Genomic DNA, 27719 nt, shown 5'->3' on the forward strand with positions numbered 1-27719 from the left:
TGAAGTTGTTACTCCTTAGAGCGGGAGTTTTGGTCTCTCAACCAAAGCTTTTCTGATTCCATAATTTGAAAAACATCTCTTTGCAAACACGTCATTAATTATAATGTTTTTAGCTTCCTGTAACCAAAAAAGATACTATATTTCCTACATTAGAGTAAACCTTTAAACAACACAGTTTAAATCCATGAACTCCTGGATTTTGCACAGACTTGCTGGTTTACACACAAACTAGGCTTGAAATTAATTTGGGCAAAGTCATATAGCTTGAACTATTTGTTCTCCTCCTGAGCCTATATGGGTTTTTCCTTGCTTCTGTAGAATGCTGAGATGTTGCCACAAAGTGACAGTGAGTTACAGACTGCAAAATCTGCATCTGAGGGGAGCATTTTGTGAGTATTCGGGCATCTACATGCCTGGTAGGGTTCTCCAAAGTGCTTGGGCACCTCACTGAATCAGCAGGCACCTTATAGAAAACCTTTGGGACATACGTAAATCAGGAATTAAATTATTATTCTCGGATTGTGCTACTTCTCTTGCATGTTTTGATTGATTTCCTTTATGTAGCTTGCTGCAGGAGCAACAAACTTCCCTTTTAGAGAGGAGATTTCACATGTTGTGGAGGTTGAAACCTAAACGATGTTAAGCAAAATTTTATGTTAAGTGCTTTTTGATTTTCAATGTTTATGATATTCTTTTGTTTTACCATCTTTAAAGTAGCTATAAATTCTCCATGTAAGCCAGATAAATAGAGATACAGTAATTTGTAGAAGAAGAAGAGTTTTCTTGGGCTTTCTAATTTTTAGGGGGGTGTATGGAAGCCGAAGATTTTAATAGGGAAGCTGAAGATTTTGTCTTTGCTAGTCATTAGTTAAAGGAACTTTTTTTTTTTTTTTGGCCTATTGTGAGGAAATGCAGCTGTAAGCTTGAAAAAAGGCTATGAAAAACAAATGTATCGATTTTAGTGATCTGAGGTTATTCTCTTCTGTAAATTCACTAAAACTTTTTCTACCAACCTTGTTTATGTAGGATTATAGTATACTTATGACTAGCTTAACTAAAATTTATTTTGAGGCTGAAATCCAAAACTTGAGAAAGTAGAATAATGGCTAGCTGTTTTTTATTTGTGTTGCTTCTTAAATATCTAAATTTTAAGATTTTTCTTTTTTAAAAAAATCTGTCTTCAGCATTATGGCTTTTTTCTATCTACTCAATTCAATTGGAGTGATACTTTTGACAGTATAGTTCCTCTGCATATGCAGAGATATAAATAATGGTATAAATTAAAGGAAAACCACAGTCAACTTCTCTGTATTTTACTGTTATGTGCAAGTGGTGGAAGATGTGCTCCTATAGAGTTGAAACTTCCAGGGATACTCCTTTATTTATTTTTATTATGGAGAACTTCTTAAAATTTAGAGGAATTGTATTATTTTAGACTTCAGAGACTTAATAATGATTTTTTTAATACAGACTCTTGGACATGGTATTAATGGTAATCTTACTGAAGGTAGCAAAGATCTTGAAATGATAGGGTTTTATATATGAATTTTAAAATTATTGTATTTACGAGAAATGAGTCTTGGTTAAGAATACTTACTGGAATCATAGCAGACCTTAGAGTGTGAGAATATCATTGAAATAACAGTGAGAGTCCATTGTGCTTATGGTTAATAGTAGTAATAAATCTTTAGCAGCAGTAGAAATATTTAGAAATAGAGATGTAGTCATTGAAATGTGCACTAAATATTCCTGAGCAAGGTGAAAACTTGCATGTAGGATTAATGCTTTATTTCTTCGGAAGAAGATGCCAGAAATACAAATGCTATCATGCATGGTGTTCACTTTTAGTAGAAGGTCAGTTCCCTTCCAGTGACATTAAACTATTCCCACTGCAATGCTCTCTCTGCTTGCCTTCCCAACATAATAATACGAGGGAGAAAAATTAAGAGAAAGGCCTTTACCTGTTCTAAGGAGCTATGTTACTTGAGCCAGTGGAGATGGTACATTTGTTTCTGTTTTTTGAGGGGAAAAAAGGGACGGGACAGAGAGAGTGCAATACAATTTTTGTCTGTTATGATCTGGATTAAACACATCATGTGGAATATCCTGGGTTTGTCACAAGATAGGAACTGGGAGCACAGACTGGGACCATTAATGAAATGCGGCATGTTCAATTCTCTGAGCTGTTAGGGGCTCCTGCTAGAAGCCAGCAGTTTAAGGTAGGTCACAGCTACCCTCTTATTCTGAGTGTGATTAGCTGCCGTTCCCAAACTGTCTTTTTGTGACAGAAGGTTGCGCTAAGAACCTTAGCACCGTGTAGAAGGTTTTGATGATACAGTTTTTCCTGTTTCATGTTATTCCAGCACATGGCTTTACTGATGTCTGAAAGCTACTGGTCAGCATTAACTTATATGTTCACTCTTCACTTCTAAGAGGTTAACCATTTAACCTGGGGTTAGGAGAATTCAATAAGCGGTTTCAGTTAGCAGCTTTAACCGAAGTAAAAAAATCAGTACAAGCCAACATGAAATCACTGCATTGCAGTTCACAACTGAGAGGCTTGGTGTTTGTTCATGTTGCCAGCATGGCCAAATGCTGCTACGACCAACTCATCTTTTGAGAGCTCTGTAAATAGCATAATACTTATTCATTACTATTTTTAGTTAGATGGACATAACTATACTCATATGCCTTGGAACAGTGTCAAAGCTGTAAGTGCATATATGGCTAGTAAACTACTAGGCCACTCTTTGAGACAGACATATTTTGCCAGAATATGACACTTTCTTGAAGGCTTAAGCTGTGCGTGCTTTAGTTGAACCCAATGAGTACAGCGGATATTGGGAAACTTTTATTTAAATGACTGGTACGACAGCCTACAATAGGGATAACATATGTACTTAAGAAGACTGTATGGGTAAGCATTGAGATACTTGTACATTTAAGTGGACAGTTACAAACATACATTAATAAAAATGTGCCTATATTATATGTCTGCACACATACATAAGGCTCAAATAATCATATGCTTTCGGTTACCTTCAGATCTCTGGGTTGTAAGATATTTCTCTTTCCCTTGATCATCTAAAATACATAGTTAAAAATTACTGGGCTGCTTTTTTATGCACTGCAGGTTACATTCTGGATCTGCCTATCCTATCGCAGACCAGTGATTTTACTGTTCATGACACACACATTTATAATCTTACAAAAAATGGCCAAAAGAAGGAAATGCCTCACAAAGGAGAAGCCTAAGGGCCATGGTGATTTCACACATTTAATTTGGCTGTCACCTCCGCTTTTCCCCCTCCTTCTCACTCTTTTGGCATCAGCTATAGCTGATGATACATCGCTGTTTAAATCAGTGAGTCAAATCCATTTTTTAACCAAACTGAACATTTTTAATATGATATGATTATCTCATATTTTAATATGATGCTACACTCTCCTCAAGGTCAGCATTTGGTTAATTCTGCAACACAGTTAAGTTATGATCTACAAGCTTCCATTTGTTGAGATGTACTTCTTCATTATTTGGCTATATATAGTTCTGAATTTTGCATCTTATATCAAGTTTTGAGGTATGAAATGAAAGCAATGTGAGCTCCTTGACAAGAAATATAAATATTTTCATAGTGGAAGTATTAACGAACTTCATTAAATCATGGAACGAACATAATTCAATGGCTTTTTGTCATAGTTGAGTTTTTCCTATGCATTTTTCACTAAAATGCATAGTTTTCCCTATGCGTTTTATCCATGGATTTTAACAGTCCAGGATTTTAGGACTCTTTCAAAGTTTGACTAGTCATTTTATCTTATACTATTAATATTTCCTAGAATTGGCAGCCAATTATATTTTGTGATATATAGGATTTGAAATAACCAGTTATTGCAGAGCTTTGGCTTGCTTAAATGAATGTCAGTGCTGAAAGGTAAGGAATGCAATTAATTTTGTAAACTACTCTGACAGTATTTTAGTGAGAACGTAACTCTTTCCCTATGATGGCTACACCTGCTCTGGCTACATGGGCGCTTGCTTGGACCAGTTTTACATTGTCACAAGCACATGGAATGTCAGCTCTTCCCCAGCAAGCGCAGAATCAAAGCCACTGTGCTAATACAGGTGTAAATACTTAGATAAAGGAGTGATGATGAATTACTAATAAAGTAGATAAATGAATAACCTGACAACATAATAACAGCAAACTAACAGGCCCCAAGTGTGCAGGGAGGATAACTCCCTATCTGTTACGTGACTGGACCTGTGAGCAGTTCAGGGATGTTCTGTCCGTAACCTCTTCACTGAAGAATCTCAGATTTTACACCCAGTCCAAGTAACTCTTCCTACTGCTCAGACTTCTAGATAGGAAACAGAGTAAGATACTCTCCTCTTCCCTACCACTAATTGTAAAATGTTTATCAAATTGTTCTCCGGCTCTCTTAAACCAATGACCTTTTTTAACTAACATGTGCCAGACCTTGTTCCAGCTAACGGGAAACAAAACCAAGAGTTTTTAAAGACATAGCCATACGTTGAGTTGAACAAGATGTGCTTTACAAAGCATAAACGCATTTATGCTTACAATGAGCAAGCTTTTCTTAGGATAAATGTGTGAACGATAAGTGTCCCATTTCACAGGAAACTGAAGACTCAGAAAACAATTTACTAGGCAGACAGACATTCGTATCTGAATTTTAATCTGTAAGTCTTAGATATAGATAAAAAATCTTTTATTTATAATGATAAAAAAGAAAAAGATCCGTGTTCCCAAAGATAGGCATAGGTGGCCAGTTTGCAATTTCTTTCTGTCATGTCAACTAAACAGATATTATTTGCTCTACTGTTAACAGTGGAGGGCTTCATATGAACTTGAGTAAGTCTATATTCAGTGTAACTCATAGGGTATGTGGTTCTCTGTTGTACAGTGTATTGCTTTTGTCAGATCTGCTCATTTTCACAGTTAACAAATATTTTCCTGATCTGCCAGAATTCAGAGCAATTTTCAAGGTTGATTCTGAAACTGCCGCTAGCAACTTTGCTGAATGGAGATCGTGAACTGATACAGTCATCTAAATAATTTTCCATTTAGACATTATGACTCTGCTTCCTGGCACTATTGTAAATACATCATTAAAAAGCTGCTTAGCATCCCCAGCACCTGCAGGTGTATTGGCACCATACAAAGCATTATTTGGTCCATTATTCTTTATTATGACTTTGCATTAGTTACTGTATTTCATTGACTGTAAATGGGAAAGTAGAAAGACAAAATGGGACCATTAGCAGAGGGAATTCTCTTTTTCACCCATATGCTTTTGTGTGCTAAGTGAGGAAGACCATGTCCCCTGTCAGATGTTGTGAGAGATGTGGGGTTGTTTTGTTTTGTTTTGTTTTTCCTTCCCCAAGGCAGTTATTCACTCTGGTAACCTCCTCCTGATGAGCTTAAACCTAACCCAGTGTCTTTTTATGAAGCCAGTGACGGTCATAGATTTCAAATACAAGTTTTTTTTTTGTTTGTTTGTTTGTTTTTTTTTTTTCATTTTTAACATTTTTATCTTCCTTCTCACCTTCATTAAATTGGAACAAAGGCAGTAACAGTGACTGTTTAGAAGAAGGAAGATAAAAAGTTATTTCCTCCCATTTACAAGGGAAGTAGTTTGCAAAGTACTGGAATATAGTTGCAGTAGGGAGAGTTAATGGCTGATTAACCACTGAAGTAATAATCAACAGTTAGTTTTATTATTGTACAGATATCTTCAGTAGGAGCACAGTTTTATTAATTAATTCTTAATATCCTGTACCTTGATTACTTATGTTGGATACATCTGCTGTTAATATAGATGTATATAATTTGGGCTTTCTGTTTTTAATTCAGCACCAATTAAAAATTAGAGTGATTATTCGTGGTCTTTGCTTTGTCTTGGGTCAGAAGCAGGACTAAGCAAATAAGATTAAGACAGTCAAATGTGTAGCCAAAATGAAGAGTTTTGAAATGAAATGAGATGATTAATTTAGAGGACTGTGTGGGCAATTAAAAGCTTTTGTGAAGTACTGTTTTTGCTTTGAAATTTTGTTAATCTTAGCATATTGTAGAGTAAGTTCTGTGCACTATTCAATCATTTGCACCATTAATAATCATCCTGATTCTCAGGATTGCCATGGAAGTGCTTTTCCCATTGGAAAGTCACAGTAATTTCCATCATGACAGGGTCAGTTCAGAGCTGGGTGAAGAGTGCACTGAATAAAACATCTAAATCTGAGAGGGAAAAAAAACCAGAGGAGCCTCTACAGTTGCAGTGGAAGGAAAAACTAGGAATTAGGGGTATTAGGACAGCTTAACTAGGTGTGTTTTATCTGAGGCTTGTCTTTTAGGATTTTCTTTATAATGCCAGGGGGAACTATTGGATCAAAGGAAGAGATAGGGTGAAAATAATATGCTCAGTGATAGTACCTAGGGAATCTGACAACGTCTTCACGTCATTACCTGGGATTACTTGGGTTTTTGATAAACTCTGTGCCCTATCTATTGCATATTGCTAACAATCATCTTTTAAAAACGTTGTTTATATGGAAAGACAAGTATCACATATTGACTGTTTCTTATAGCCCTGAGTTTGTGCTACATTTGAGTGCTGATTGATTATCTGTGAGAAATTACAGCATTTGTCTTTTTATTTGTAATGGATTATTGATTTTGCTAGTCCGGTAACAGCATTATAAAATAGTGCTGCCATCTGCTGCAATGAACACTGGTAGTATTCCATTTGTAAATAACTCTAATAAAATGAAATAAGATTTTTTTATTGTTATTATTCTGAGAAATCTGCTACAGAATACATTAAAATGATGTTAATGCCTGGTAGTGGATTTGACTTTTTTAAAGACTTAGTTATTGACATGATAATGTTCTTGAAGCATAAGTGATGATGCTAATGTATGCAAAAGTGTTGGTTTACCATATTATTCTTTATTTTGCTGCCTTATCAGAAAATACAGCTGTGAAGAAAAGCCCCATTCCTGGTGAGCAATCTGTTACCTGTCACAGTGTCTGCGGTTACTGGGCTTCTTCTGTGCATTTATTAGTTTATCTGATTCGGATCTGAGGAAAAGCAGGAACAGATATTCCCTTTGTTATTAAAATGTTTTAATTAAAATAATATCTGAGTACAGAGGAAACTTGTCTGCTAAGACAATAATGATTCATTAATAAAAATATGTATCAACACACTTGTTTGTATAAATTATTGTATATTATGGCATACAGAATTCAAAAGCAACAAAACAATTTGGTTTTGAAGTAATGAACAATGTAAACAGCTAAATCATCTTAATCTTCAGACAAACATAAAGCAGAATCAGGCTCATAGGCCCAATCAGAGCAAGTATGGAGGCAAAACACCAATTTTTTTCCTCTTGAGTTAAGTGAATGAGAGCCTTCCACTACAAACACCTCAGGTTGTGAAGGTCTCCTGTGAGATACAGGAAACAAATCAAAAGGAGACATTCTAGGCACATAAACCTCTTAAGAGGCATTCCAGGGGAGAGCAGGAAACTAGCTAATATCTGAATGAAATTTGTGAGAATGATTGTTTTGGGAGTCTTTGATGTTCACGTGGATGGTATTTCTGATCTAGCACTATAAAAGCTTTGCTCAAATCTGTCCATCTTTGAGTCTTCATATCTACAGTTCCCTCCAGGGTGGACACACTCTGGAGTAACTTCATGATTTGGAAATGTATATCAGTTATTTTCCTCGGCAAACTACCTTTTTCCCACTCCCTGGGAAGAGGACAGACTTCTGCTCCGTTCTCCCATCCTCCCAAGAAGAACTCACCTACCTGATTCACCTTGGAGCTCTCGAAGAGCAAAGCTGAGTGAGGACTTTGGGTAGCCGTAGTAGGAGACAGTTTTCCCTTCAGTCTCTACACTAAACCAAGACAAATGTACTATAGGTGTTTGTTGATCTAAAGTTCTATGTTGTCAAATTTCTTCTTGCATTATATACTTGCTGCCTTCTGATGATGCCATGTGTCCTATTCACTTAGTTTCAGCTGTCTCCTGGCTATTTTGAAGATTTCTTGCTGTGCTTCTACATCTATTTCTCCTTTTTGTTTCCATTCCGTGGAAAACTTGATCTTTCTGAAAGGGGAAAAACTTGGAAATATATATGTATATATGTATGTATATTTACACACACACATATATATATGTACATACATATTTAATTTCCATTTCATATTTTCTGCTTTTCCTCTGCTCCATCTTTTTAATATTTATGAGGCTTCTCCGATTCTCTCTTTAAAGATACATTACTTGGCTACCTCACAACAGTTTTCCTTTAATTAAATCAATCATTAAATTATACTTGTCATACCATTGTACACCTTTGCATCATCCCTGCTGTTGATCATGGAGGGGTTTTTTGCTATTGGTTTAAAGACCATAAATAGCTTTGCAAGCAGAACTGTTGAGTTACATGTTCTTTCATTTTCCCACCTACACTGATCATCTGAACCTTTCTTTTGCTCAGCTTTGCTCAGCTTTTGCTCAGCTTTGCTTTCACTCCCGTTTTCCTGACTTTCCTAGTTGAAAGGAATTCCTGTCAAAAAAATGAAAGGAATTCCTGTCAAAATTCCTGAAGGGAATTCCTGTCAAATATTGTAGTTCATCAGCATAGCCTGTGAACAGGATAATTTTGTCCATTCACTTGATTTCTATTCATGTGAGGTTTCTGTATTGGTATTAGACTGAGTATCTTTGGAGGTTTTGGAGGTATGTTCATAAGTAGTATAAGGCGGTAGTCTGTGCTTGTTTTCCTTCCGTTGGTGAAGCAAAAGGTCTATATTTGTCTTTTATTGTTGTTCTTTTCTTTGACTCAAAAAAGTTTCAGAAACTTGTTTTCTGAAAGTCATCTTTAACTTAGTGTCTAAATTCTTGAGTCGCACTAAATTGGCTACAGAATTTGAATAGACGGGTTCTCTCCAAGGGTCAGAAAATATAATTTCCCCAAAGGTGAACACCTTGCGGAGTTTTCTTATTTCACTACATTCAGTTCATTGAGATCCAGCAAGTTTTTGCTGGGACAAATTGGCCCTTGATGTTTTCCTACTTTAGGAATAGGTCAGATCCACAACCCTACTTTTTGGTGGTAGCAATAATATTTTTTCATTTGTGCTCTGTTCATGTTCTGTGATGCCTCCTTGTCTTTTTTTTAGTAAATTCATATAAAAGTAGAAGTACACAGTAGGTCCTATAAATTCTCTTTTCAACTGAATTAAGATTGGAACTTTAGAGGCTGTTTGCAGTTAAACTATTCATGTTGATTAATCTTAGCTATGAATTATATGCTGTTTTTTTATGGTAGCCTTCATGTCAGAGCATTTCCTTAAGTTGTTTTTCCTATGTAAATTCTAGGGAAACAAGCTTTTAAAAAATAATAAACATTTTAAAAATTGATGTGATTTGAAATTTTTTTCTTAGTTTTCTTCCCCTCAGGAAAACATTAATATTTCTGTAGTATCTGGAGTGTTTCAGAAGAGGAGATGAGGTTGTTTCCCCCCCCCCCCCCACTGATATCACTGGGATTAAATACATTCTCTCACCTCAATGAGTGTGAATTTATATCTTTCTTTCTTTGGTTATTATGGAGATAGAGTTGCCCTTTTATAGTGACGGTGAAGGATATTCAGAATATCTTGTGCACTTAGCAACTAATAAATATATAAAAAAGCTAAATGCTCTACTGAGCAAAGACATGCTACTTAGAAATTATGAGGTCACTCAGTCGCAAGTAACACTTGAAGGTCTAAGAAGCACTGCAGTGTGATGGACGCTGTATAAACTTTTATGTTGAGACTGAAGCCTGAAAATTGCTTTATATTCTTCATGTATTTAAACAGATAAAACCCATTACCATGATCATTACTAAAAATAATTTTAGTAATTTAATAGAAGAAAAGTTTGAATGTTTGTAAATATATATTAAATAAGATTGCAAAAAGCTTGAAAATGGGTATATAATTAAGCATCTGCATACTAGACAGTATGAAATTGCAGATTCAAGTCTGTCTGCAGCTGTCCTGAAAAGGAATGCAGAAGGAGCGGATTAGTTTGAAGAGCAGTGATAGAGCAAGAGACTGATATACTGTGGCGCATTCGGATTTGCATATATTGCATATAATTAGGCAAGAGCAATGTTTTAGCATCCGAAGTCAAGACGCAGAATGATTGCTATGGGACACTGCAAGCATTTGGATAAAGAAAATCTAAGACTATAGAAGTCCCGAAGTTGCAAAGACTCATACAAAATTTTAGTAAGGTTCTGCTGGTTCGCATTTGTTTGAAAGCAGTACCTATCATCTTTTTCAAATGGCTGAACAACTCATGTTTTATTTCTTTAGCGATTTAGTTCTACACCTTAAAAACTTACCATTCCACAAATCTACATCGTGTTATTCTACTATTTCAAGCACTGTTTAGAGGAAAGAAGGCTCTTATGCAGGAATATTAATTTGCGGCAGTTCTTTATTTAAGAATTTTGAAGTCTCAGTACCTCTGAGGAGGTGAATAGAATAAGATGATGAGTAAGAACCGAAAATCTAATATTTTGACTACACAGGTGGCTTTAGACATCTGAAGGCAATGGCTTCAGAAAATGGAGTTCTTTTGACATTTCTAGAGTAATTACAGTTTTCTTATATTTGTCCTCTTCTTAATGGAAAAGTGCTTATTTTAATTAGCTCATATTATGAACAATTTAATTAGAAGCTATTTTTGTTTGAAGAAAACTATTGTGTGGGTCACAATTCTTTCCACAGTATTTTCTGATCAAAGAAACTAATGACAGCTAATAATTAAGTATAATTGTGAAAGATTATCATCTTTAAACTCAGCTTATGCTGTTTATCAGAGTTTAAACAAAGATAAGTCTGGATATTCTTCTTCATTATTCTACTTATGGGCATTTAAGTTCTTCACTGTGGATTATTTTATTTTCAAAATAATAACATATAGGAAGATCCCCATACAAATAAGTAACCCATTGATTAAAGTACAGTATAATTCTTATGAAAGCAGTGTTTGTCTCATTGGAGTTGTCGTAAGTCTGCATATATAATCCTGTTTTCTAAAATATAATCTTACAATCTTATTTTTACATAGTGATTTTTTAATTTACTGAGAGTGCTTAGTGTCATTCCAGAAAGAAAAAGAGAAACAGACACTCTTATATCGGTAGTAGTTGCACAAAAAGGGAGCATCACTGTCAGGATTACATGCTGGATTAAAATCTATGGGTGTACATATATACCTGTACATTTACTGTTTTTTATAACTGATGTTTAAAGATAATGAGGAAAGAGAGCAGGCTCTGGCCAATAGCTGGATATTTATTTTTTACATATTTAAAGTTATTATTTCAACAGTGTGCGAAATGTAGTAAGTGATTTATGAAGTGTGTAAATAAATAAATAGCATTTTCAACATGAGATGTATATTCTGACTAATGGCATGACATGATAAACAAGAGCTTCAAAGGTTGGAGCAAAAGGGATGATGACGGGTAAAACGATAAACTGATGCCATTGGTTACTTGGATTTATTATGTGGTTGTTCAGCTATTTCAGCTATTCATAATTAGAATTCTCCTTCGCCATTTGTCACTTCTGCTGCTTATTGTGAATATTGTTGAGAGAAAAAAGGTCTAAGGAACAATTTGAATGTGGAGAGGAAGGAGACTAGTTCCCGGTGTGGGGCCAGAGGTGTATTTTGCATAGAGACAAAAAAAATAAATAAATAAATTAGGACAGGAAAATACCATGAAGCAGGTATTGTTGGTAGCTGCAGTAGGCTCAAGATGGAAAGGATACAAGTCTGTGTGGGGGGAGATGACTGAGAATCCACAAGGCAATTAGGAAGACATCAAAGATAGTATGATGGGAAAGTATGAGATAATGGGCTAAGAGAGGAGCTTATTTATAGGAGTTTATTGATAGGAGAGGCATATTATTTTTAGCAGCTTTATTTTGAAAGACCTTCAGAAGACTTACTTACATGGGTTTGGGAGAAGCCAAAACACAGTGAGATGACCAAAGGGTTTAATATAAGAGGCTAATGTTTTTAAACCATCAAAATTTTGGATACTATTTTCTTTCATGAAAAGAGAGGACTCAAAGATGAGATCTTAAAATGGGTAACTTTAGGGTTTTAGAGGAATTGTGATGCTATTATCATAAATAATAAATCCGAAGAAAATCTGAAAGAGGAAAAAATGAGCTGTGTTCAGAGTATTTTGATTTTTTTTTAAATAACTTTCTGTATTTCACAAGGAAAGCCATTATTTGGTTAAATAAAGATTATTTGCATAAGAATATTTCAAAGATAGCTGTCCAAAATGTTTGACTGGCCTTTTGTGAGCATTACTAATATTAGAGTGCTGATTGGGATAATCCAATGAAATCTAACTGTAAATGAAGAGCATTAAATATTGTCGTAAAGAATGTCAGCTTCAAGAGTGAAAGTTAACCATTTTAGTTGCCTCTTTGAAACAGATGTGCTGGCAATGCAGCTGTTGAACCATTTTTGCTAAGTTCTTTCAGTTCAGGTTGCCAAACAAGCACCAGCTCTGCTGCATGGAGTTTCCAAACTGTGAGTACTGGCCTGTCTGTAGTGTGGTATATTAATTTTATCTACAAGGAGATCTTACTGCAGTTGAGCAAACGTGCCAAATTACTCAGTAAACTTTGTCTCTTAGGACTAGAACATGGATAAGCTGTATACGGGCTTTCAAGAAAATCTCAAGTGTTTGAATAAAAATTTCAGATCAGGATGCAGGAGGTATCTGATAAGAGTGTCACTAAACACCTCTAAACCAGAGAATATTATAGTGTCTGTGTCCTTTCGTCTTCCAGAAGGGAGATGAAATAGGGACAGACCTACAAGAATAATCTGATGTAATTGCTGCTTCTGTATACAGAATTTGTGTGTATTTGGAGGGGGGTGCATTTTACCTGGAAGAAGCACAGCTCTCTAATTTCAGACGTTACCTGAATCATGCAGAGGATGAAAAAATGCAAGTCCGTGTTTTTCAGTCTGTTCTTTCCATGATAAATTGTACAGGCTCATGTGCTGAAAAGCCTCCATGCTCATTCATATTTCAAAAATTCCATGTCTAGCTATTTCTCAGAAGAGGAAAATATTCCATATATTTCCTTGACTAGACAGGATGCATGAGCCTTTTACAACTTATACTTTGAAGAGTTTTCTTTGTGATTTTACACATCTTTTATACTGACTCATAGTTCAAAATGTACGGTTAGTGCTCAGAAACAACATCAGATGGTGATTACTCCATGGGGATCTTAAATTTAGAAACAACTAATGGATGCTGATCATCTTTATATTATTATTTTCTATTCAATATTTGTAATATAGATAACATTATTTTTATTAAAAAATATGAAATGTAATAAAGCCACGAGGGACTGTGGCCAACATTTGCCTATTGTTGTGGTATCCAGTGTGAAAGTCCACGCAGGTGCTTAGTTCTGATAAATATATTAGGAATAGCATACTTACCTAAGCAAAATATAACTTACTAATATAAATTTAAAGACGTGTGTTATATCAAGCGTTTTAGAATGGTGCCTGATTAAGAAGCAGCGATAGGGAAGCAGCACAGTGGGATCTATTTGTAGAAAACATGAGGGGAGAGGAGGGTATTTTGTGGTGCCTGAGAGCCTTCAGCAGTGGTTTGCTCTGCCAGCCCAGGTGTTAACGCAAGGAATTCCAATATAAATACTGATGAGTGACCTTTAAGTTAATCCTCAGTTAACTAAGCCCGTGCATTCATGCATTTTTTCACTTTCCTTTCTCTTCTAACTACCCGCTGCAGGGCAAAGCAGATTCTTTTGGAGTCCGGATCTTGAAACATGGAGAGGGGAAGCCCAGCTGAGCTGCCCTATGGTTTGTCAGTTCTTGGGGCCTTTTCCGTCATTAAAGAGTCTCAGGACAAGGCTTGCTAATATTTTAGCTGCTTCCAGCTACTCCGCATTTAAATCTTGCTTGTAGGGGACTTGCAAGATGGGAGCAACCATTATGTAGATAAAGCCCAAGCTGGGAAGATCAATAAGAAGTAGAAAGTAGAAGAAGGAATAATACACGTATCAAAACAAAATACAAATCTGGATGGATCTATCTAAAGCTTAGAAACTACTCTTGCTTCTAACAGTCTGCTCGATAAGGTATATATCTTTGTCTAGTGTCCCACAGAAGAGTTTGTCCTTGGAAAGGAAACAATGTGCAATATGCTAAGACATGAATGGTCAGAGTACTAAGTACTTCAAGTTACTTTTGAAGTTACTTTGAAAACATTATTAATTTTAAAAAAATCTTCCTAAAATTATTATTTCACTGTCTCATTTTAAAGCGTTTGTAATTGTAGCTGAATTGTAATGTATTTGTTCAAAATTCTTTGAAAACAAAACTGTTCCAGTGGTTTTCTTTATACAGGCTAATACCTTTTAAAATAAACGGTACACTGAAGCAGGAGGGAAGAAAAACAAGCTGGACGTCTTTGATACTGTAGATCTCGAATGGAAAGTGTTGTTTCATAATCACTTTCCTTAGCACGTTAGACTTAGCATGTTTTATTCCCAGTGATTAATCCTCTGCAAGATTGCTTGTATTCTGGAAACGTTCATGCAGTTTGTTTCTGTAGGGCAGGTTTTAATTTTGCCATATTTAACATGAATGCAGTTTATTCCCAAGGAAAGGATGGCATTCGTTCTCCTATTCAGTCTTACTTGCATGTATTTCAATTGTTGCTAGGTGCTAGAGGCACCTCATTCAATAATTGTATTAAAGGAGGAAACCTATTCTCCCTAGGTACATTTGCAAAGCTGTGCATACAATTTCCACTTATTGAGAAAGGAAAACCTAATCTCTATGCTATTTATTTTATAAGCACAGAAGATTGCTGAAAGCAAATCACTCAGGCACATATGACTTTTTTTGGTGTGGTCAATTGTGTTCAGTTATATAGCTCACAAAACGTCTTTTTTTTTGTGTATTGCAGGTAGCATAGTGTACCTTGGGATGATGGTGGGGGCGTTCTTCTGGGGAGGCTTGGCAGACAAGGTGGGAAGGAGACAGTCACTCCTGATATGCATGTCTGTCAATGGATTCTTTGCCTTCCTTTCATCATTTGTCCAGGGCTATGGCTTCTTCCTCTTCTGTCGCTTGTTTTCTGGATTTGGGTAAGCTCCTCTGGTTTTGTTCATTTCTACAATTCTATGTGTTAATAAAACTTTCCTGTTTGCAAATGGCTTTAATGTAGGAGTATAATTTTGTGTCAGGGGCTTTCGAATTGTACGATGTAGCTACTACAATACTAAATAACAACCTGAAGGGGAAGAATGATGATTTTAGGGGTAAGATAGAAACTGAAAATTGAACGATTGATTTCTGTTCTTATTTTGCAACAGACTTCCTTTGTTAACTTGAACAACTTGCTTGACTCTTTTATACCTCAGCTTCTTTATGTATTGCTTGTTCGGTATGCAAAATGATACTCTTTCCACAGGTGTATTGTAAGATTTCACTAATATTTGTAAAATTTCTAATTTGTGTGCACAATACTGTTTGTAATACCACTGCAGTCAAGATTGCTCTGGGGGGCCTTGTCTGCAGCATGCCAAATGTTATTGCTTTTTCCAGAATAATTAAGTTTGTAGCCCTGTATTTGCTTTAGTTTTCTTTTAATTTGAACAACTTCTGAGTTGGTAGAAAGGTTTAAGAGACTGGTAAGGGTCCATTCAGTTTGAACTTTACACAAGCTGAGAATGGTATACACTAGTAAATTAGTATGAGAACGCTTGTGCTTTTGTTCTACCTTTGTTGCACCCTTGGATAATCAAGGGCTTTGTTCTCCAGGGTAGTTTGTTTAGCACTTCTGGTGACTGTTTGATTCAGACCACTTCCATGTCAGACCACTTCCAATCTTCAGGATGCTGAATGGGCCAGCAAGAGCACAGTACATTGGTGTCGTAAAGCCATGCAGGTGAAGTCCATTGCTAGTAGGGTTTGATGGCCGCATCTTCCTGCAGTACAGAATTTGCCTAAAGGGTTTGAATTGTCTTTTACATTTATTATGTTCTTCACTACATCCCTCACCTTGCTCAAATTAAAAGGTAATTGTTAGTTAAATGGGAATAGAAATTCAGCTTCATTTCTTTCTAATCTCTCCTCATTTTAAAGGTCCTGTCTTGGGACAGGAGATGACAGTTCCCCTTCTTATCCAAAGAAATGGAATGAATATCTCTATTATCAAAGGAGGTGGCTTTGTTTCAATAATTTGGTGTGACTGAGAGAGCTCAGATATGAAATATGAATAATATTAAGCAAAAAACTAAGTGCTATTTTAAAGGCAAAATAGTACTGATACTCAGAGTGGAGAATCTGAGACCCTCTGAAGGGTCAGAGAATTACCTGGACAATTTCATATAAATTATTAAGAAGTATACATGAGATATGAAAATTCAGTAGATGTGTAGAGGTTAAACTGGTCTGCCATCCTCTAGATGGATAATGATAGATAAAGACAGATGGAGTAGCATGAAATGGTATCTAATAGGAGTTTTTACTTTAAATACTATAAAAGAGATTTTCCTCAGATACTATTGCAGTCAAAATGTGTTTATAAAAGTAGATTGCTTAGGAGAAGAAAAAATCCCTTCTGATAATTTTTTTGCAATCAAAAAAAAAAAAACTGAAACTGGTAAAAATTCTGCATTGCAAAAAGAAAGATTTGGAATACAAAACAACAGAAATAATATTAAGGTATTGCTGGGTAAAGGGCATCTGCTGAGGGATATGAAAGTCTGAAAGATGAATTAAGGTAGTGAGAAGAATAAAGAAAAGTTGGGTAGTCTGCAGAATCATTTCCTTTTATGGAAAATAATATCATAACTGTGATTGCTGCTTTGATTAATCCCAAATCACACCTCTAAAGGAAATTGAATCCCAAAGGCAGATAAAAGTCTAGTCTTTAGACTTGGCTTCCTATGAAGTAAAAACAGCTAGGCGAGAAACTCTGAGCTATATTTTATTGCGGGCCATTGAGGGAATGTGCCAAAGTTTATCATCAAAAAAGCAGTTTGTTAGATCTGTCTTTGAAATTGTTAAAGTAATGCTTCTCTAATACCAGCTCATGACTCATAATATCACTAACTGGAAAGATACTGGAGCTGTCTATTCAGCACTGCCACTGTGAAGTATTAATCCAGGCTAGAGAATATTATGAATTCTATTACAAAAACCTGCATTTATTTCATTTCATCTAAGTTACTATTTTTGGTACTTTCAGATAACTTTGGATGCAATTTTTCTAAGAACAGAAACTCGGTTTTGAACAGCATGCTTACAAGTGTACTATTCCAGTACACTTTAAGTGTACTTTTAATAGATTTAAAAGTGTATTATCCCAGCTAATCTCATTCTGATTGCCTTGAAATAAGCAAAGATGATACAGTTTGGAAAAAACGTATCATGTTTATCCAACTCAGTGTCACCTCTAAAAGTAATCAAGGTTTTTATGCAGTACAAAGCTGACCAAAATAAATATATATCCTGAGATCAATTACAGTTCAGAAATTCTTCAAACAACCCCACATTTTGCTGTTAAATGAAACCGATTCTCTTTCACAAACAAAGGTTGAATATATAGATCCTGATTTACAGACCAAACATTATGCCTGGCCTACAGTGATTTCTCTCTTTAATTTGACAGAAGTGCCAATTTGGCCAAGTTTCTTCTCCAAACCATGGAAATACTAAGAAATGCAGCTTAGATGTGGTGAACACATATCTGCTAATGTAACCAACAGCCATTAAGAGTCCCTTTCCCTGTCCCTTATGAATAAGAGCCTTGCTCAAGAGAGTAAGAGTCTTGCTCAACACTCTCTTGAGCAAGACTTTTACTCTCTTGAGCAAGATGATGTACTATCATACAGAGTGTTTCCACTTGAAAATACATTAGATATTACTTAATTAGATTTGAGGCTCACCTTCAGCCAACTTTTCTTAGCCCTTCTTTTGAAAATCTCTCTGCAAACCTTCTTGCAGTACTGCTTCCACATTACTGAGATCTAACATAGAGTACTGGTGTCAATGTACTACTTAAAATCGTAATTTTGATCTTGCTCAAGTTCCTCACGTTTTTATGGAAATCAACAGCTAGCAAAAATCCAAAACCCACTTAATTTCAACTTTACTGATCACTTAATTTCTTAGCAAAACAGAAATAACAAGGTGATTACTGGCAAATGGCATCACACACAGAGGCACAGTCTTTACTGTATTTTTAGTCTGGATCTTGTTCAAGTTTGCAAGAGAAGACAAGATACATCAGGGGGAGAACACCATTCTGCCTACTGTGAGGACTTTTTCCTATTTATCTCTGTAAGCATTCCTTATATGCATTTGCATTTCAAGTCCCTTTGGCTAATGAATCTGCAAACAAACAAAAGCTATCTGAAGCCAGAGGTTCCTGAATGCTTTGCCTAAGTGTTGTTTTCATCCCAGCTGTCACAGGGTGCAGGTGCCAAAGTCGATAGTGACAAATCACAGCTCTGAAGGTAGATTAGCCGCCATTTATCATCATCATTGATGAGAAAGAAAAAGCAAAGGTATCTTAGCTTATTAGTGGTTCCCTGAAATCCCACTCTCCTGGTGTGCATTATTTAAATCTCCTTTTTGTCCTGCTCCCTCACCCCACTCCGTAATTTCACAGAACAAACAATATCAGAAAGTGTTTAGAAATAATGTTTTAAAAGCACGGCTTTCAGTTTGCATGTTTTCTCTGAGATCAGAAATTAAACCTTCTTTTGCTGAAAAGTGAGATTAGGTCAGTTACTTATTTCTGTATGTCATTTTCTCCCTGAATCACTGTTGGTCTTTTTGAATCTAAAATCAGAAAATTTTGCACCAAAAGGTTGAATAAGGAATCACCCTTTGTGAATAAATACCAGTAGCAACATAAGTCCTTTTCTGAAGTAACAAAGCTGAGCAAATATGACCTACCACCCCAAATATGTGTCATATGCAAGCAGAGTGGAAGCTGAACTATGTAGCTAATGGCTTTCACTAGGCAGTAAATGCAGCTGCAGGGGTAGGTACTGAACAGCGAAGGACTCTGTGTGTTTGCCTCTGTATATGAGCAAAAGCAACCAGAAGAAAATAGCAGAGAGTTAAAAATAAAACTAGAAATGCATTGAGAACATAAACTTGAAAAAACATGAAAGTGAGATTTTTCTGGGCAGAATGTTAGTGGGGAAGAAAGCTGGAACTACAAAGTAGAAACCTTCTATGTACAGAGCTTTATGTACGTTCTTTATAACCAGGATGGTCTCAAAATAACTTGTTCAGTCATAAATTTTATCTTCTAACGAAACTGAAAAATAAGGCTACAAAATTGGCCGACTCTTTATATCAAAAAGAACGATAATGGGATGTTTAATTAGTTTACATGTTTTCAAGAAAATACCCCCCAAAATTATGCATTCTGCTTTTGTTCTGCCTACTTCTGATGGTGCTTGTTACAGGAGATAAAGTATAACTGAGAAAGATCATGACTGACATTTTTCATGTCTGTTATGTCGTTCTCTCCACATGTGGAGAAATATGTCCAATAGAAAAGGCTTCTGCTGTTCATTAAGTATCATTCTTGCATATGTTCCTGTATGGTTAGTAAAAAAGATAAGGCTGAAGGAATGCACCCTGCTTTTGGAGGTGCGGAGACACAGAGTCCTTACAAGGTAGCAGGGTTTTTTTTATAGTCTTGAGCCAACTCAGAAAAGTTGCGTCTCCTGCTGACATTAGATTGTTCCTAATTATAGGGACCTCTGCTAGTTGAGAGACAGTTGTCACCCATTATCATCAAGCCAGAGATTTAGACCAGTTTTTTAAATCTTTTTTTTAAGCGTTCAGAATCTCTACATTTTCCAGTGGAGGTGTAAAATACTGTATTGCTAATTTGCACATACTAACAACAGATTTACAACTCTTAGTTACTTTTTGTGACTTGTTAGGATGTAGTCCGTGAACTCTGTCAGTAGTCTGTGGATAACAAGATTATATCTACTGCTTAGGTTATGATGAGTCAAAAATGACATGTAAATATTTAAAAATTTCAGTTTGTTTGAAACATTTATGTTAAATAAAGGCTAAAATCCTTCACCTCTTTTAGAAGAAAAATTCTTCTCAAATCAGTGTGATTTTCGTAGGCTTTTCATTTGAATGTGCAGAACATATGAGGAGAAAAATGTAGTTTCTTGCATCAGATTTTTTTATCTACAGATGAAGATTGGCCATATAACTTATAAATGGAATAAGGGCAAACAGCACACTGCAGTGAAGTAATTAATTTCCAGGAGCAGATTTAATACCATACTCTATGGGAAACAGCATTTGCATTTTCCGTAAAACAAGAGATAAATGTCCTCCTATGTTAAAGTCAGTGGCAAAATGGTCTCTGATTTCATTAGGAATTCCCTCCTGTGCACTCCACCATCCATTCCATGCAGTGCTGGTGGGATGCCAAAGAGACAGTCTGCTTTAAAACATTTTGAGGATCAAATTGTGTTCCTTTTCTTCCATGCAAGTATGGAAGGACTCAACTGTAGTCACTGAAATAACAGGGGTCTACATCACTGTAAGCAAAGGTAGGATCTAGCCTAGGGTTTTTTTGAACTCTAAAAAGGGCATTATTCCTTGCAGCTGTAGGGTGACACAGTTTCGTTTTTTGGGTTTTTTTGGTAGTGTGACCATTAGGTGAATCAATACATGATGCACAATAGCTGCATCACAAGACAGCGATGAAGGAAGCCCGGATTGCCCGGCTCTTCTTTTGCCGCAGCCCTCGGGAGGCAGCTCCCGTCCGTGCTGGCAATGGGCAGCGTGCCCGATTCCACATCAGCGCTGCAGTGCTAAGCAGCGCCGACACCACGCACGCGCTTAGACTTCTGCAAGCACCAGCCCTCAGTTTCTGCGCTCCTCCAGAGCATTCTGCAGGTGCGGGCAGTTTTTAAGGATTTTGCTGGTTGCCGCCGGGTGCGCTGGCAGCTGCAGCTCTGCTTTGCCCTGTGTCGCTGCGTGCCCAGGAGCAGCTTTGGGGGAGCAGCGGCAGGGCTGCTGCCGCCCTGGGGCTGCTCGGCGGGTGAGCGAGGAAGGCGCTCTGCAGCGGGATGCTGCTTCTCGGCCTCCTCTCCTCGCTCCTCCGGTGCTGCTGTTCAAAAGCCCCCCAAGATTTTCATAATAGCTTTCAAGTCGGTTTAATAGCGTTGCATTTAGTGGCGTACGAGTAGCTTTTTGGTATCAGTATCCTAAAAGTTTCTAGCAGCAGCATCCATCGCTAATGTGAGACCAGAGGGAAGGCTTTTCCCAGCTGAGAAGCAACATTTTCCATTCATACAGTAAAAGCACAAATAAGTACGCAGCACACTTTACCACACATTTACTGTGGGACTGAAACCTGCAGTTGTAAATAGCCGGTATAGGTATAACGAAAACACATCCTTTATTTTTCTTTCAGGTTACAGAGCTTTAGTGAGTAGACAAATTATTTTCACTATCTAATCAATGTGAACATAATTTCCAGACTTTTAAGCTTTTTTAGCCTGGTGATGTACTCTATGGAAATACCAATTTAATCACATCAGATGGGAGAGACATACTGCTTTTTTTCTCCAAAGCTGATTTTTTTCCCCCTTTATTTGCACACTGTATATAAACATTTTGGTTTTGTACCTGCTGGCTCCAAAATTGCTCTGCATATTTATCTACTTCCCCGGCAGCTTTAAAAAGTTCGTTTGTCGGAGAAGTTTCTTTATTAAACCGGCCAGTACAGACAGTGCTTCCTTGTCGCCCGAAGGATCGTTAGGGCACAGGAAGGGAGCTGACCCCCCGGAACAGCATTAAATAGCGTTTCCACCCATCAGCTCTTTCCAGCTCATGCGGGAAAGAAGGCGGCCTGCTTCTGATTCGGCTGGGGAGTTTTCAACATTAGTAAAAGAACTTAAGGGCACCGTCGGCTGCCCGCGCGGCCGGGCACGGGGCGCGGAGGAGGCCTCTCAGCCTTTGCACCCGCTGCCGGAGCAAAACGGGTGCAGCTCGTGTTGAGAAACCTGCTGGCCGCCCACCGAGCGCTGGTGGCGGCGTGGACGTGCAGAGCCGGCAGCCTCCACCGCGGCGGCTGCCCGCTGCGGCGCCCAGGGGGGTGGCAGCCCCGTGTCACCAGCTGCCTGCCGGGAGTGACACAGCAGCAGCCGGCTAAGCAGACCTGCCTGCCCGCTGCGGGGTTTCACTGCCGCTCCTGAGCTTGCTTTACGGTCAGCTGTGTTGCTGAGGCACTGAATTTTTTTCAGATTGAAATACTATTTCTGTATCAATGTCCTTCTTTATAATATTTGTTTTGATCTGTTTTAAACATTCTTGTTTCTCTTTTTCTCCCAGTCTGGCAGTCACTGTGATAATGGCATAAATATGCATTTAAAGTTCTGCTATAAATTAGACCATGCAAAGTACTGCTTCTTTTGAGTATGTAAACTAATATGTAAGAATATCTCTTCAAACCTCATAGGTGTTCTCTTTAGCAAGAAGAGTAAAACCCACAGGTCTTGGATGGACTTACTCTGTTATGGAAGGTTTGACAGCAAAGAGATAAGGACTGTAAAAATGCTCTGGAATCTGTTGCTGAAAATGATACCTGGTTTGAGTTTTATCTAATTTTGTAGAAGCAAGGTGAACGTGTAGTTGTCCAACTGAGCTTTAGACGGTTTTTAGTTTTACTGTGCAAAAACTGTGAATGATATTTGAATGCATAGGCTTTTCCACAGTAAAAAGCCAGCATGGTTTAGCAAATCATGTAGTGCATCTTCATAGAAAATATCTTGCCACATATGTGTGAAATAAAGTGTATTAGTCACACAGTTGTCATTTAGCCCACTTCTTGATTACCTTAGGCTAATATTTTCCGTTAAAAGGAATGTATTTTCACGCTGCCATGATTACAGGATTTTTGTGATGGTGAAAGTCAAAGCTTTGTACCGGTTTCTGTTCCAGATTGTCGGATTGCCCTGACAATCCCTTTGAATCATTGGCTACACTGAGCAGAGTGTCTTCGTGAAAATCTTTGCTGATAGCTGTGTCCGAACTAGTACGAGCTTCCTCAAGAGTTCTCAGATACATGGGGGAGTTAAAGAAAAATGGACACTCTTGCTAAAAAAGCTGCTTGTAGATTGGGTTTTAAATGAGTACAACTATGAGCTTGTTCACACTTTAACTGGCTGTTACTCTCCCTTAACCCAAGACATATATCTCTTTTTAGGATTGGTGGAGCTGTTCCAACAGTCTTCTCCTATTTTTCGGAAGTGCTTGCTCGGGAGAAACGAGGTGAACACTTGAGTTGGCTCTGTATGTTTTGGATGATTGGTGGTATCTATGCATCTGCAATGGCTTGGGCAATAATTCCTCATTATGGTAAGAGAAACATCTTCTTGAGATTTGTAGCTATCCTAGTACAAAACTTCTTAAGTGTAGTTGAAAGAGAGTACTTTATGGTTCGTCTCAAAATCTCCCTGTCTCCCTGCTGTTAAGGAATAATTCATTCCTTTTTGGATGTAAGCAATGTAGATCACAGCCTGAAAAGCAAAATATTAACATGTATGAAAAATAGGTAATACCTACTCCTTAAATTACTTGGAACTGGGACTCATATAGTATAACTGGTGTTATTATTGAAACTGGAGAAGATAGCTAATATTGAAACTTGAATTAGAGAAAATAGCTTTTAAAAAGCCTGGTGTCAAATTTGTGCTACTTTCTGCTGTCTTGTATTGGAAAGTTTTTTTTAATTGTTTGAAAGGGGTAAAATATCAATTATACTCACGTTAGAAGAGGAGTGAGGAGCATGTGTTTTCTAGTTAGTGTTTGCAGCACTAGTTCTGAATATAAAGCTGTGCTGAATATTTTATTCTGACTAGATCTTTTAGTGATGTAGAAATCATATGGATTATAGTATTTAAATACTGTAGGAATGCATGAGGGTGAGTAAAGCAGAAAACCTGCAATGCCTGAAGTTATATGAATATGCAATACACGTCACTGTCTGAAAGAACTCCTTACTGCCATGACATAGTTAAACATTATGTGAAGGTACAGATTTGATTCTTAGTCTCTTGGGCTTGCCTTTTAGAAGAGTTAAGCACTCATAGGTCTCTAGGGGAGCTGAAATTGCTCAGTGGTTCTTACAAATCAGCCTCTGTAAGTGCTTCTCGCTGACACTCTTCAGAACAATTAAAGCGATGTTGTGAATTAGTTGGAATCCTAAGCAGTTTTCTTAAACCAGACAATGAGATTCATAACAGTTGTATTGCGAAAGAGAGGAAAATGGAAAATTCATAAGGCTTGCTCAAAGTGATTAGAACATTTAGCAGGATAGGAAAGCAGTAATGCCCAGACATACATTATAATCATGCAAACTAATCAAATATCTAGATTATTGCATTACACTTAATTTTAGTGTCCTGTATACTCAGCCTGTCTCCTTAACCTTGCATTTTGTTTTTGAATTGCTGGAATCAAGGACAGGAATCTTTATTGGCAAGACACAATGTGTATTCTTTTTTTTTTTCCAATTAGTAAATTGCTCTGAATGCCAAGGATTGTTTTGCTTTCCTATATATTAATATTTTATTTTTCTTTCTGTGAAAAATGCAAACATTATGACAGATTGAATTTAAAGGGTTGTCTAGTTTCATTGTAAATTTTATAAATAACTCAGTAACCTTAACTGAGGTGCTTTTAAAATGTCACATAGCAGTATATCTCAATGAATAATAATACACAACATTATACCAAAGCAGGGGCACTAGAGGGAATAATTTTCTTCTTTCTTTGGCAATGGAAGACTCTCAGTGACTAAAAGCCATCTTGAACTAGTTTTTATCTCCTGCAAAGATAACTATGAAATCACTTAAGACAGAAAATTGTAAAATCAAATTTTAAAAGACAGTATTCTTCAGCTTTAGCCATATAAATCACTCTCCTTGCAGTATATTAATAAAAGTTATAATAGCCAAAATGTGGGCTAAAAGGAGAGGTATTAACAGCAGAAACAATGCTTCTTCACAAGGAAAGAAATGGATTTGCACATCATTTTGGCAAAATTAAACAAAATATATTTATGGCTTTTGATGTGGTCTTAAAATTGCCTTCACTTTAAATTAGACTTTTGCATGATATTGCAAGTTTAAAGCCTGTGTGTTGCATCCTAGTGTAAATGTAGAAAAATCACTCTGAAGTCAGTGCACGTCTGCAGTCCATGTTCTGCAGCACAGCAGCACCTAGTGATGCCAGCTCTGGACTGGGGTGAACAGGCTCGTTTTCATGCCCCTCTGCTGTCCTCACAAGCCTTGCCAATGGGGCAAATCCTGCCTCAGCACGCAGGAGAGTACGCTCACGCACTGCTCTAGTCTCACGGAAACATTCCGCCTTAGGCTAATACTAGATCTCTGCACCCGGCGTATCGTATGTGCTCATAAGGAGACTCCTGTAATGGCATTTTTGCTTTTACAATTTCTACATGATTTCCATGGAAATATTTTACCAGAATTAAGCAAAGGTACAGATTTCTCTCCAAATTACTTTCAGTCCTTCTCATCAGTCACGTCTCCAATAACCAGGAAGCCAAACATAATTATGAACACAGCAGTCCACCCACTGCTAAGGCTCATTTATGTAGTGCATAGAAGTCTCTGAGCTGTTTGTTTCTCATATGAGGTGTACAAAGAGTGAGTTGATTTTTCCTTACTAAAGTCAGAAATAATGCAAAGGAAGCTGGAATAAACTTGCATCCATTGAAAAGCAATAAACCCCCACTGAGCATAGTGGAATTATTCTTGAATGAATAGAAAAATGCCAGAACAACAGAGTAAAATCATTTTGTAGACTTTTTCTCCTTCTTTTACAAATATATTCTTTTCATTTGCACTGGCTCTTATATAAGACACTTTAAGAAGTCTTAGATGCACAGCTGGTGTACATTATCTAGCTCCAAGGCAGCCAGTGAGGCTACTCTAGCTTACCAGTTGAAGATTTAGCTCTATCTTTTTGTGAAAGAACAAAGATTACATCTTCTGTGTGTAACACTTAGTTTCTATTCAAGCAGCATAGGAATGCCTGAAAACTGGATAAAATTCTAAAACATAAAATAAAAAAGAGTAACAGTTGCCTTGGCACCAGGCTGTTGTTTAGGGAGAAATCCATGTGATGTGGTGCTGCAGTGACTGTACACTGAAAGATCACTTTTGCAAGTGCCTGACAATTTTGACTGTAAGACAAGCATTGCTGTTTCAGGACTTCTTTAAGTCTATAGCTGTTGCCTTCTGTTTAAAAATTGAAAATGAATGTAGGTTTGTCCAGGGTCTCTGAAAGAGGAGTTCAGGTCATGGAGAAGCTATTAGAATAAACATCTACAGAGAAATGTTTCTAATTGCTGCCAGTTAAAAAAGTCACAGGTTGGGCTGCTATCAAGAATTTGTTCCATGCACTACTTAGGTCAGGCTGGATAGGAAAGATAATTACTATTTTAAATTTTAAATTTAGCATAATGTTTCCAGGTAGACTTCTTCAAAGACTGTCAGATGCGTCAACTGTATATCACAATATTCTGCAAAAGGTTCGTTTTTCAAACAGTGAAGGATTTTAAGACTGATAAATTACATTTCAGTTTTAAATCCAGAGAGTAATATATTACTATTTCATTACACCAGGTTTATATCACAAATTGAGATTGGGAATGAAAAAGAATCATCCAGGTTGTTCTAGCTGTTTTACCCATTAATTAAAAAATAAAAGAAAGTTAGAAATGAGTAGTTCTGCACAAAAAGTGTATTGCCTGCCAGACACTGTGTTATTAAAAAATGTCTACATTTTCATTGTGCCATATTACCCAATTAAAAATCAAGGAAGGCTGGCTAAAGATTTCAGCTTATTTAAACTGTTAATATGAAGTTCTATGTCATGTATGTTACATACAAATCTTTTCTGGCTTACTAAACTGCAGACATTTTTTTGGGATGTATGTACCTGTAAATATATATATATATATTTATATATACGGTCTCTTCCAACTGCAGGTACTTCTTTTTCCTACTCTAAATCTGTTAGAAGACTATGTATCCTCAAATCAGAGATCCAAACATCACACTTCTCCAGTTATCAGAATACCTGAAATAAGATCACAATCTAAGACCTACAAACGCACAACACAAAAATTAATATGTAGGATTTTGGATTAGGAGTACAGGAGAAAGTGAAACGCCTAAGATTCATTAATATTAGTAGCTCTCTGTGCACGGTTTTATGAGTTGCTCAAATTACCTAAAAGAAACTGTACAGTTATTGACATGTTTCTTAAATGTGGTGGTGTTCATTTCTTCAACGATTTGTGTTTTTTGCCAGTGCAATGTTAAAACAAAATAACAAAAAGTAAATACTAGCCACTTGCTGTTCGGCGTGTAATTGTTTAGTATGTAGTTTATTATATAATAGACAAATGAAGAAAGAAACGAAGAGACAAATGAGAGACAGGGAAGGAAGGATAAGAGTTCTGTCATTATATTTTAACCAATAAGAAGAAAATAATGATGATTCTTCTGCA

General features: G+C 36.7%; 1 protein-coding gene across 2 annotated transcripts in view; it reads left to right on the forward strand.

Moving 5' to 3' along the window:
* The window catches only part of SV2C (synaptic vesicle glycoprotein 2C), a 77963-nt gene that overhangs the window by 7160 nt on the left and 43084 nt on the right, over positions 1–27719 (forward strand). For both annotated transcript variants that reach the window (XM_062599819.1, XM_062599820.1), the window contains exons 2-3: positions 15078–15258; positions 23385–23536. In XM_062599819.1, coding sequence (XP_062455803.1) covers positions 15078–15258; positions 23385–23536 — 333 coding nt within the window. The remainder of the gene's footprint in view (positions 1–15077; positions 15259–23384; positions 23537–27719) is intronic.

Source organism: Rhea pennata, chromosome Z (assembly GCF_028389875.1).
Source record: "Rhea pennata isolate bPtePen1 chromosome Z, bPtePen1.pri, whole genome shotgun sequence".
Classification (NCBI taxonomy): Eukaryota; Metazoa; Chordata; class Aves; order Rheiformes; family Rheidae; genus Rhea; species Rhea pennata.